This window comes from Canis lupus, chromosome 2 (assembly GCF_011100685.1).
Source record: "Canis lupus familiaris isolate Mischka breed German Shepherd chromosome 2, alternate assembly UU_Cfam_GSD_1.0, whole genome shotgun sequence".
Lineage (NCBI taxonomy): Eukaryota > Metazoa > Chordata > Mammalia > Carnivora > Canidae > Canis > Canis lupus.
The window spans coordinates 47,192,407-47,204,592 of NC_049223.1; the positions used below are offsets into that span (position 1 = coordinate 47,192,407).

The following is a 12,186-nucleotide window of genomic DNA, read 5'->3' on the forward strand; positions in this document are numbered from 1 at the left end:
ATTAGAAGGAACAGTGAGTGTGGATCATCAGTAGCTTGTCAGAATTTTCCCTATGAGGAGGTTAAAGAAGCATGTGTCAGATTTCCCAGAAGGATTTTAGCAAGATACTGGGAACAGCTTAAATATGAAAGTTGAGAGCATATAGATGAGTTGTTTGGAAAGTCTCTTCTGATGTATTTAGATTGTCTTTGTGCATTTGTATGTGTGTGTCTGTCTCTAGAACCATGGGGATGGGCTGTATTACAGGCTCCCAGTCCCTGTGGGATACAGATGTAGCCCTAGTAGTTGACTCTTAATAGCACTGTGTGTCCTTAGGTCTTCCTGTGAAAGAGAAATGTGCTAACAAATGCTCACAAACATCCCAGTATCCTTATATTTCTGTTTGATTTATGCCTGATAATGCCTGCTTTGATACCTTCTTGGCTCAATTTTAGCTTCAAGGTTCTGGGGTGTATTCTTCAGCAGGGGAGAGAACCAGAAGATGGATTTGGCATTGTAGCTGTGGACAAGTCATAATTACCCTGAACCTGTTTCTCTTTCTGTAAAATAGGGATCATAATGTTTACTTACTACTAGGATCGTGGTGAGGAGAAAATGAGATAAATGTATGTGAAGATGCTTTAGTACTTGTTCTTTTTTTGGTAGGGATCCTTTTCTCAGGGGAGGAATGTACACAGATCTTTCTCCTCCCTCCTTCCCCCTACTTCATTCCTGATAGAGGCAAAAACTAGTTAGGTGTCAGGAAGTGGTGGTGAGCAGGGCAGCTATAATCCTTGCTCTCTGGAGCTTTAATACCTACTTACCTAATACCTATTTGGAATGACTATTTCTGCCTTACTTCTGGAAGAACCAGTCTCTCCAGCTCTTCGTAACAGGTCACTCATTCCCATTGCCATCCTCACTCATTTTCTTTCCTAGTCTTTCCTAGTCTTTAAATGTTGGCTTTCCTTAGGGCTCTAGCTTAAATGTTCTTGCCCTGTAGAGCCTCCTGTGAATATCCAGTTCCCTTCTTGAAAACCTTTCTCCTCTTTTTGGCTGTACTTTAAATTTACCGTGTCTGAAACTGAAGTCAGGACCTAAACACTGCCCCTCCTATCCTCCAACCTGATTGTGCTCTGATCTTTGTGTTACTGAGTTGTCCAGTATCTCATCCAGTTATTTAACCCCAAACTTCATCCATCTCTCAACCCCTTGATCTTCCAGATTTCACATACACACTTCATTGCCAAGTCGTATTGCTTTTATGTCTCAAATTCCTGTCAGATTCTCCATTTCTGTTCTCAGTGATGTTTTCAAGCTGCCATCATCATCTTTTGTACAGACCATGCATGTGTCATCCTCACTGTTATGTATTTTTGCTTCCCAGTCCATCCTCTACACTTGAGATTTTTTTTTGGTATTTAAATATATTTGTGCGGTTCTGAAATTTTAAAAATTATGAAAAGGTGTTTAGTGAAGAGCCTTCTTCCCTCATGTACTGAGGTTACCCATTCCATGCAAGTGTAACGAAATACTAATACATAGGCTCTTTCTAAAACTTCATTATCTACATAAAAGGTATATTTGTATCCTTTTCTTTAGCCTGTTTTTTGTTTGTTTGTTTTTTTTTTTTTTGTTTTTTTTCCATTCAGCAGTATATCTTGGGCAATGCTTGGGTGGCTCAGTGCTTGAGCGTCTGCCTTTGGCTTAGAGTCCCTGGGTCTAGGGATCTGTCCCACATCAGGCTCCCTGTGGGGAGCCTTCTTCTCCCTCTGCCTGTGTCTCTGCCTTTCTCTCTGTTTCTCTCATGAATAAGTAAATTAAATATATTTTTTAAAAAAACACAATATATCTTGGAGATTTTTCCATTGTAGTACAAAGAGAATCTCCAAATTTGTTTTTATGGCTGAATATATTCCATTGTAGGAATGTTGTAATTGATGCACCTTAGGACAAAATATCTTTTACGATCTAGAGTATTTCATTCTTCTGATGATGACTTTGTTGTGATTCCCATTTATTATGCTTACAGAAGAAAAAAAACTAAGCTCCTCACTTGTCCAGGCTCTCAAGGTCTAGCCCTTCTTCTCCAGGATTGTCTTATACTTGTCTTCTCCTCATCCTCTACTTCTGAGTTGTATGGACATGGACTGTCTTTTATTTCATTCGTGTTCTGTGTTCCTTCCTGCCTGAGACTTCTGCCTAAGTTCTTAGTCTCAGATCCAGACCCATTTCTTCCTTTTCCTTTTTCCTTTAATTTCTAGTCTACTAAGGCAAATCTCAGCTCAATTTCCATTTCCTCAAGGTGTGCTTACCCTGGCAATCCATGGCCAAGTCAGAGATTTCTGATAAACTCTGCTGGCATTTTGGCTTCTTCCTCTGAGCAGTTATTATCATATATTTATATATGTGTGATTACTAGATTGATATTTATCTCATACACTTAAAATAGTGTTTCTCATATAGTGGGCTATAATCCATTATGAGTTATGAAATCAGTTTTAAAATTATGATACGCCTTTTAAAAAATATAACAGAATATCAGACCCTTTCACTTATAGTAAGGGTCTTTTTTCATTATACTTTTGCTTCAGATAAAGATAGATATATGTCAATCACATGAACACCCAGATACATACATATATTGGGCTTGATGTAAATTGCATTTGTTATTGTTGGTCATAGTCAAAAATAATTTGATGGTAAATTATATGAGGACAGGAATTCTTTCTATTTTGTACACCATTTCCTCCCCAATTTTAGCAGAGGGCACTCAATTAAATATGTTGACTCAGTGGATGAATGAATAAATGCACACCTTTTCAGGGAGATTCACGGACTCATTGCTTTCCTTTTAGGGACTAATGGACCCTGGTTCTAAGCAGATGTTAGTGATTATTTCCTTGGTCAATTCATTCTGCTTTATTAGATCATTAGAAGAAAAGAAAAGGAATGTAAAACCAGACTTATAAGTGTGTTTTTTAAGGGTTGATGAGATAAAACACTATTGATGAAATTCTTAGATTTAAATTTTTTTTATGTTCCTTAAATACCATTTCTTAAAAATAATGAAATTTAATTTTTACCTGCCAAAGTATCTGGATAATTTTTGAATTTCTAAGGTAGTTTACACACAGGGCTTATGACATAGCTGTCATCTTTTGTGTGTACTTCAGCAATAAAATATTTACGCCGTTTGGCAAGGTGATACTACAACCTGGTTTAGTACAACAGCTGCGCTGCCTGTTCCCATGTGGCTTGATTTCCCTTTTTAATCTTCAGTTTTCTGCATCTAAAGACTATGTCAGCATGTAGTTTATTCAGCAGCAGATAGCAGTGAAAGCTTCTTGAATTAACATAGTAAAGAGAAAAATACTCTGCTCACTTTACTTGGTTTCACATTTTTCTCATGTCTTTGAAAAACGTTTTCCTAACATATCCTACACAGTAGAGCTTTATAAACATCATGTATTTATAAGGAGACATTTTTGTGACTTTTTTATTCTTTAGAGAACTTGTAAACTCATCTCCAAAGGTTTAGTTTCTGATCTTTAAAAAAGAAAATATCTTAGTTCTACAGTAATCTGCATTTTAGCTTAGCACAAAATCAAGAAAGTCTTGAAAATAAGAGAATGATTTTTATATTTATTTTCAGTCATAAATTTGTATGTATAATTGAAATTGAGATTGGCTTAAAAAGTGTATAGGCAAAAAGTGCAGAATCTTAATTCTTTTCAAGTTTATTATCAGAGCCCTTTAGCACAGAGTTTTTATCTAGCATATGTGTTATTTTTTCTTTCTATTTCTAGGTGCTCCTGATCCAACAGCAGGTGCTAGTATAGATGATGAAAACTGCTGGCACTTAGATGAAGAGCAGGTTCAAGAACAGGTTAAACTGTTCCTTTCCCAGGGCGGGTACCACGGATCAGGGAAGCAGCTTAATTTGCTCTTTGCAAAGGTATGATTTTTTTTTTAAAGAAATATTCTAAATATATACATATATAGAAAGTATCTATATATGATTATGTGTACAATAGAATAAAGGCTTCTTTTTTATTTCTTATTTTTTAAAAAGAAGAGCATCTAAGTTAATCAACCAATTAGAAACTATTATGTTGTAATGCATTAATTTACTTAGGTGTCCTTAGTCAAGATGTGAAACATTTTTGTTTCTCTCCATTCCCGTTAATAAATGGTGACACTTTATACAGTTTTGAAAACCTTTCAAAACTCAAAAGTAAATAGCTTAATATTATTAAAAATGCCATCTTTTCAAGTTCTTACTTTTTCTAGTTAATATTCTCAAGTAGAGCGTAACTTTGAATATAGTCCTTCAAATGTGCTTTATTATATATTTAAGGGTTTTTTCTTTTGAGGTTGAGAAATATCTCTCGTACCAATCCATAATCTGTATTTTTGAATAGTTAATTATTATTTTTGAATAGTTATTTTTGAATAGTTAATACGTGCATATATAACATTATATATATTTAGTTTAATGATGTTTAGTATATTTAAATTTGTTTCAAAAGCATGGACTTTGGAGTCATACAGACCTGGCTTTATTTTTTAGTTCTAAATCTTATAGAATGTATGAACTGTGGCAAGTTATTTAAGTCAGTTTCCTCATCTGTAAAATTAGCTAATGATAACATATCTCCTCAAGTTGTGATTAAATGACAAATGGTGTCTGAACGTCATTTTGGCCTTGGTAAATGTTAATTTTTATCACCAAAATGTGATGATGGAAGAAACAGTTATCTTCATTGTAAATTCTGTGTGAGTAGAAGCTGTATCTGTTGCTTTATTTATTTATTTATTTTAATTTAATTTTTTTTAATCTGTTGCTTTATACAGAAATTTTGGTACCATAAACCCAATTCTAAATACTGGGTAAAATGCTCTTTTAATAAATATTAAATCAATGTCTTTTCCAGGGGGTTACAGCTACTATTATGGCTAGTGTATTCAAATTGGTTTTAATGAAAGAAATTATTGATTGATACTTTTGATAACTCATTGACAGTTTTGTTATACAGTTTTTCTAATATTTATAATAACTAATATATTAACTAATATATAATATATGTGTGTGTGTGTATATATATATATATATATTTTTTTTTTTTTTAGTTCTGAAGAATTAGAGTATATTCCGTTACTGGTTATGGCCAGAAAAGAGTGTATTCTGATTAATCAGTATCCTCTTACTAAAGATTTATCCCATTTTCTGTATATAGATTGCCCATTTTCTGAGAATTAGATTATAATATAATACATTTAACCCTAAAACTACTTCACACATCATTTACTCATTTTTGGTAATTCACAGGTACATCAGACTCTTGTAATATATCAGAGTCAGCTGTCTGAAAATTAATTACCATTAAACTGTAGATGTACTTGTGTGTTGCTTAATAGTTGTGGTTTATATGCTTAACAGTAAAGTGTTTATTTTCATTGCTATTGCTGAGTAATAGGTTAGAAATCTGTCAGGAAGATGAACATTAAATCCTATCCATGATATGGTGGTAATATTAAAGGTTTAGTATATTTAGATACACAGAAAGTATTTCAGAGATTCTCTTGTTAGCAGATAGTACACTTTGGTCTAGTGGAAGCAAAGTAAAGAGGTATTATACTGGCCTATAGCTGCTATTTTTATCCCTGTATACAATATGCACATTATGTATGCCATATGAAGTAACAGCATCATCTAATTTTGGAAATGGCATAACTTTTTTTTTTTTGGCATAACTTTTAGAGTTAAGACAGATCTGGGCTCTGATTCCAGCGATTCCTCTTGTCCTTTGGGCAAGTTACTGTACTTCTTTGAAGCATGGTTTTTATAAGTCATGAAATAGGGATTATAATCTGGCCTATTTTGTATGGTTGTTGTGAATATTACATAATCAATATAAATGTAAAACTCTTTAGCGTGATGTCTAATAAATAGTAACTCCCTTTCTTCCTCCCAGTCTTCTTCTGTTCATGATTTTTCAGAGCTTCCATATTGGAATAAAAAACTTTTTAAGATTATTACTGAAATAATCCTGGAAGCACAACACTTGTGATTCAGTGTAAAAATGCTTTTGAGTTCCTTACAGGGCTCCCATTTGAAGCCTGTCATGGGCTTCCATTACTTGTCAGGGCACAGACCTGACACAGGATCAATAGATCTTGAGGTTTGGGCTGCTTTATTGAATATCTGCCATTTCCTCGTTCATTTGCCTTTCACATAGAATCTTGAGTAAAAGGACCCTCTTTCCTTTTCTGCTGCTTATGACCTTGCTCCAGTAATTTCCTTTAGGGAGAACTGGTAGTGTTCACCTGGGATTCATGTTTGTTGAACACATAGCAGTACTCACTTTTGGAATGGATGGATTTATTTAGGGTTTCCTATAGAGACACTTAGTCTTGTGATTTTATTTTATTTATTTTATTTTTATTTTATTTTATTCTATTCTATATTTTATTTATTTTATTTATTTTGTTTTGTTTATTTTATTTATTTTTTATTTTATTTATTTTATTGTATTGTATTGTACTGTATTGTATTGTATTTTATTTTAGGGGGTTGGGATTTGGCTCCAGAGTAATGGACAGAGCTTGAAGTTCCAACTTGAGAGACTGAGTTAGCTCACTAGATCACAGGTTATAATTCTGCTTCCTGGACTGATCGCTCAGTTGGGGCCAGGGAGTTCTTTAACCTACAGCACAGCCCATTTCCTCTTACAGCCCCATTGGGATGAATATAAAAGTATGGCATTGCTTTTCTTCTCAGAAAACTTTGGTGTGAGAACTTATTGAAATTCTAATTTACCTCAAAAACTAAAGGACTTCACAATTCTAGAAATACATTGAAAAACATTGAAGTGCACAGTTTAAATTGTTGAAATGTATGGTTTGTGAATTAGGTCTCAACAAAGCAGTTTTTTAAAAACAGAAAGACAGATGCTATTATTATAAACATTATCCAGTCAATTTAGAAGATCCCTCAAGAGTTATCAGTAGACTGCTTTCAGCTCTTCTACTTTAATGGTAAGTACAATCAGTTGGAAGGGTCAGGAAGGTACCAAATGATTTGTCTTGTTTATTTTGGTATTATTTTTCTGTGGGTTAGCAGAAAAGTTTTATTGCAATTGGGAAGTTAACCAAATTTCTTTTCCTCATTTGGATTATGAAACATGATTTTAAAAAACCAACAGTCATTTCTGATTAAATTGCCATTTAGGATAGAAACCAGTTTTTAACAACTTTTGTATGCCAAAGAGGTCTGGTATCAAAAATTAACTGCCTCAGACCCCAGAGAAAGAAATAAAGTGGTCTGTTGTCATATTGCTGTGTATTTTTGAGTACTTTTCTAAAGGTCTGTTCTTTCCCCAACAGGTGCGGGAGATGTTGAAGATGAGGGATTCTAATGGGGCCCGCATGTTGACGTTGATAACGGAGCAATTCATGGCTGACCCTCGTCTGTCACTTTGGAGGCAACAAGGCACTGCAATGACTGATAAATACAGGCAGCTCTGGGATGAGCTGGGTAAATATAAGTTTCCTGATGGATTGCCATTGAGTTGTGTATGGATAAAATCATGGTTGAATGTTGAAAGTGCATGGTTAGAGTGTTACTGAAGGGAGATATGCTCCTCTGTGAACTTATTGCCACTAGACACTGGTTAGAAGAAGGAGGGCTTGGGCTGGCATTTGCAAGAAATAATCTTGGGAGAGTTTGGGGAAAGTTGTTGGATCTTGAGGAAAGCAAGCACAGGAATCTGCCTTTAAATATTTGGAAAAAATAAGTCATTATTTTAAAATAGGTGTTTCGTCTAATAAAGCTGGTGATTTATTTCTAGAATAATACTGTAATCAGTTTAGCTAAAATTTGGCTGTTTTCCCCCTTTGAGTACATTAAAAGTTTCAAAAGTAGTTTGAGCATTTATGTCTTGGCTGTTAGAGACTTAGGTGAACTGTTGATAGTCAGCATTTAAAAGATAAAGTCAACTATAATTTTTATTTCTTCCCAAATCTCTGTAATAAAGATAGAAATATAGCAGGTGATTGAAAAAATGAGAAATCGGCTAGTCAGGCTCACTGGGAAATTTGGAGGGATGATTATTTTTACTCAGTGATTATTGCTAGGGAATTAACAATGCATTTGTTACATTGTCTTTCTCTTAAGAATGTGACAGGTGGAATTTTTGACAATATCAATGCCTATATTAATTTTATGTTCTGGGTATGTTTGCTAGAAGATTCTAGTTTCTTTGAATGGTAGAAGAACTCTTTATCCCTTGACTTTTCTTTCCCTTTTTGGCTGATGGGAGACCATATCCTGTGGATTGATCCCATGTCAAGCCTAGACAAAGAGAAATTGTTGTTTGTGCATATACCACATGATTGGAAGGGACCTTTGAGGTGAACTGTTTTATCGATAAGGAAACGGAACTCTGGGGAAATTTAGGAGATTTCCAGAAGAGGACATTGACCAATCTAGGGTTAGATTGATAAAAACTTGGGCATCAGAGTTTCCTCCTTTGCCACTAATAGGATATGTGTTCAGAAACTTGCTGTAGAGGACCATTTTTTTTTTTTCTTTTTTTGTAACATATATGTCTGCTACTATCCAACTGTTAGACATTTGTTGGCTTTTTTCTCTTGATATTTTTATTAAAGTATCTTGCTATAACTTAATTTTGGTACTTTCCCTGGTCACCTGAAGTAATGGTTAGTGGCTTTTACTCACATCAAAATGTAAATCAGTCCATAATTATAGTAGATTGTTTCTACTATATTGGAAGAGTGTTTGGGAGCACAGGGTGGTGTTTGGAATACACAAGTGTGATGAGTGGTTTAAACATATTTTTATAGAATACTGAGTGACGACACTTTTCTAGGTACACCCTCCTCAGTTTCATAATTCTGTAGTAAATGTTGATTTGACTGGTTGATTTATGACATTTGAAAGGTCTGGCATTGAACAAAACCATAATGAAGTAAATTATTAAGGAATTTATTTAAGGAAATAAATTTAAAATTTAAGGAAAAAATATTGGAACAATATTAAATGAATAAAATTTAAAGAGCTTTGGTACTTGGAAGAACTTAGAATTACAAATAACTAATTAGGAAGAAAGTGCAGACTAATTTTTTTGTCTACCAAAAAACTTTCAAGGGATATAGTTAAGTAAAACTCACAGTGTTCATATTTAATTTGTTAGTCCATCTCACTTTTCCAAGTTGGTTTTGAAAATTATGTGCCTCACCCCTCAATCAAAAGTATAAATTCTCATTAGGAGGGTGTTTCCACCAGCTGATTCTAGTTACACTGTCTGATGAACTGCTTTCTGATTATAGGCCAGGCTTTATATTATACAAGTTCTTTGATTTTAGTCTAGGACGAAGAATATATCTTCTTGCCCTGTATTTTCTTTCTTCACAAATCAACCCCCCCCCCCCCCATCATTATTAGAATGCTATAAATTCTCATGTACCCTGATGGCAAGCAGAGGTCACTGGCCATTTTAATGGTGGTCTAAGTTTTGTAAAGAATCTCATGTAGAAGTAACAATAACTATTATATCTTAATATTCATTCACCAAAAAATTAACTAAAAGTTGCTCCTGGACTACAAAAGGAAAGGATTTTACTTCTTAATAAAATGAGAGAATTTGACTTTGTGCCCCTGCACAGGGCTCACATTGCTTCAAGGCTCTGCTTTGGAATTAAATGCTGAGCACTGCCAGATGCCAGACATTGAGAAGAGGCTGAGTTTTGTCGGCAAATGGGATCTGCAAGTTAATTGGTGTTTTCTGCAGGCTTCTGGCTGTGAAATGAAATTGGAAGCCCTTTAGCCACATGGATAATACAGGACCTGAATACAAATGTCACATGTCACCATCAGGACCCACTGTGAGACAATAGTGTTCCCACTCCAACACTGCACCATTACAGATCATTTAAATATGGGGATTACATTTAAACTAAAAGCCCCATTTGCCTTTTACTGCAATTTAAATGTCCTCTTAGCAAAAGCTAAGTGACAAATTAAATGAAAAAAGTGCCCACATTTTTAAAGCTGTAATGCAAAACAACCTTTTATTGCTTCTCATGTGCCACGAATGAATCATTATACTTGTCAACCCTAAACCAAGCCATAATTGGAGCAGCTACTGTTATCAAAGTGGGGCTGCTCTGTGACAGCTTAATAAAGCTGAAACTGTTAAATTAAATCTCAGATGCTTAACTCCTTAGCACTGGTGAATTCGTTGGGTCCATTTCTGGCAATGGCCAATGCACCAGGAAGAAAAAAGGATTCCTGGCATGAAAGTCTTAATCTGATGAAAGTGTACAAGTAAGAGTATCTTAGCCAAGTAACTCTGTTTTTTGGCAGAGGGATTTGGAGACATCAGATTGTCGGCCTGGTTACAGAATTTTACTTTTTGATAGGATCATATATTCCCCTCCACCATATTTTCAACTTACTGAGTATATATGATTTATTAAAATGTAAGTGTTGATGTTTCAAAATTAATTTTAAAAATAATATTCATATAATTTTGTCTCTCTTTCAAATAAATAAGTTGTATACAAACTACTTCAAAGTAGCAACAAGCCGGATTCTTTTCCCCATCCTCTAACAGAAGGATTGATTGTGCTCAGTTCTTCTTTACTAAAATAAGTGCCTGTGGTATTCATTTGGTCTGAGTTAATTTTCGTGATTTATTCCCTGATTTTCATAATGTAGTATGAAATAGATACGGATGCACACTATTAAGATCCTGTTCAGTGCATCTCATTTGCAGATACATTATTCTTATACGTGAATCTTTTTTTTGTACATTAATTTTACTTTTTCTCTATGATCATTTTCTGAAACATACAACAGTCTTCTCAGTGAGTGATGTATCATGATCAGCTGTAAGGAAATGTATACATTAAAATCTTAAGACAGAAATAGTGATAGAAGCTGCATATTTGGTAGAGCTATAGAACCCACATCTCTTCAGTTGCATTCTTTTATTCTATGACATTGCAAATATTCTAGAAAGCAGATCACAGCAATAACCCTTAGATTTCAAAGAATAACCCAGTGCTGATTGGTGGTGAGCACACCTACTGTTAGCCCTAATGGCTGTCTGTTCAGCACACTTAATTACCATGGGGGTCTTTAGGGATGAGGGGATATATTGTAACCTCTCATCTGTGTTGATAGGTTTCTTTCCTTAAATGTCTTCCTAGACTGTAATTTTACTTTGCTTCATAAAACTATAGGTTGTGGCTGCCAGTCCATTAAAACCTAATTAAAATGGATGTCATTAGAGGAAACAGTTAAATAAGATTTAATTACAGATTTATCATAGGGAAAAATTCTTAAATTTTCATTTTCAGGTATTACATAATGTGCTTTTTTCCCTAAAATTTAAATACTTCCTCTCGGAGCTGAGTCATGTGCTTTCTATTTCTAGCATGTAAGATCTGTTTTTGTTTTAGGGAGAGTCTGGATTCCCATTGCAAGAACCTTGCTGCTTTGAGTGGTTATCTCTCAGAATTATTTTCAAAGGTTTTGGTATGGGGGCATCAGGCTGGCTCAGTTGGTGGAACATGTGACTCTTCTTGATCTCTGGGTTGTGAATTTGAGCCGCACGTTGGGTGTAGAGATTACTTAAAATCTTAAAAATAAAAAGTACTTTCTTTCTATTTTGAATTCCATTGTAAGGTTAGTTTGACCACTGTTACTAGGCAACAGCTATAATATTCCTTGTAAGGTGCTAGATAGATTGGGTATACAGATTCAAGGTACACAATAAATCTTTGTTCAGCAATAGAGAATTTAAACTTAGCTCATCCACCATTCCATCCACTGAGACCAAATTTACTGCAAATACTAAAAATTACCTACTCCATGTACTCAGAATACTAACCTGTCTACACCTGTGATACAAGTGTGCATCTCTGTGGGCCTCTTCTGTACCCACTGTCATTACTCTTGAATCCTATGCTTAAGTCACACATTTAAAATGATGCTCTAAGTCATTTATAAGGGCTTTTGTGCACATTCAGAAATAAGATTCCAAAGACTGTGCTTTGGAGGTCATTGTGGAGAAATTTCCAGAGAATGCCACCTGATACCTCCCAACATAGTAGGCTAAGTAATTTCACCTATGGTATTGAGCCCCTACTCAGTTTATATGATAAATTCAAATCCAT

The 12,186-nt window shown here is 34.5% G+C and overlaps 1 protein-coding gene across 1 annotated transcript in view; it reads left to right on the forward strand.

Annotated features, from left to right (window-relative positions):
• ZSWIM6 (zinc finger SWIM-type containing 6) overlaps positions 1-12,186 on the forward strand; it is a 194,087-nt gene that overhangs the window by 135,994 nt on the left and 45,907 nt on the right. Inside the window, exons 3-4 of the mRNA XM_038530694.1 lie at positions 3,789-3,937; positions 7,369-7,519. Of these exons, the coding sequence (XP_038386622.1) occupies positions 3,789-3,937; positions 7,369-7,519 (300 nt within the window). The remainder of the gene's footprint in view (positions 1-3,788; positions 3,938-7,368; positions 7,520-12,186) is intronic.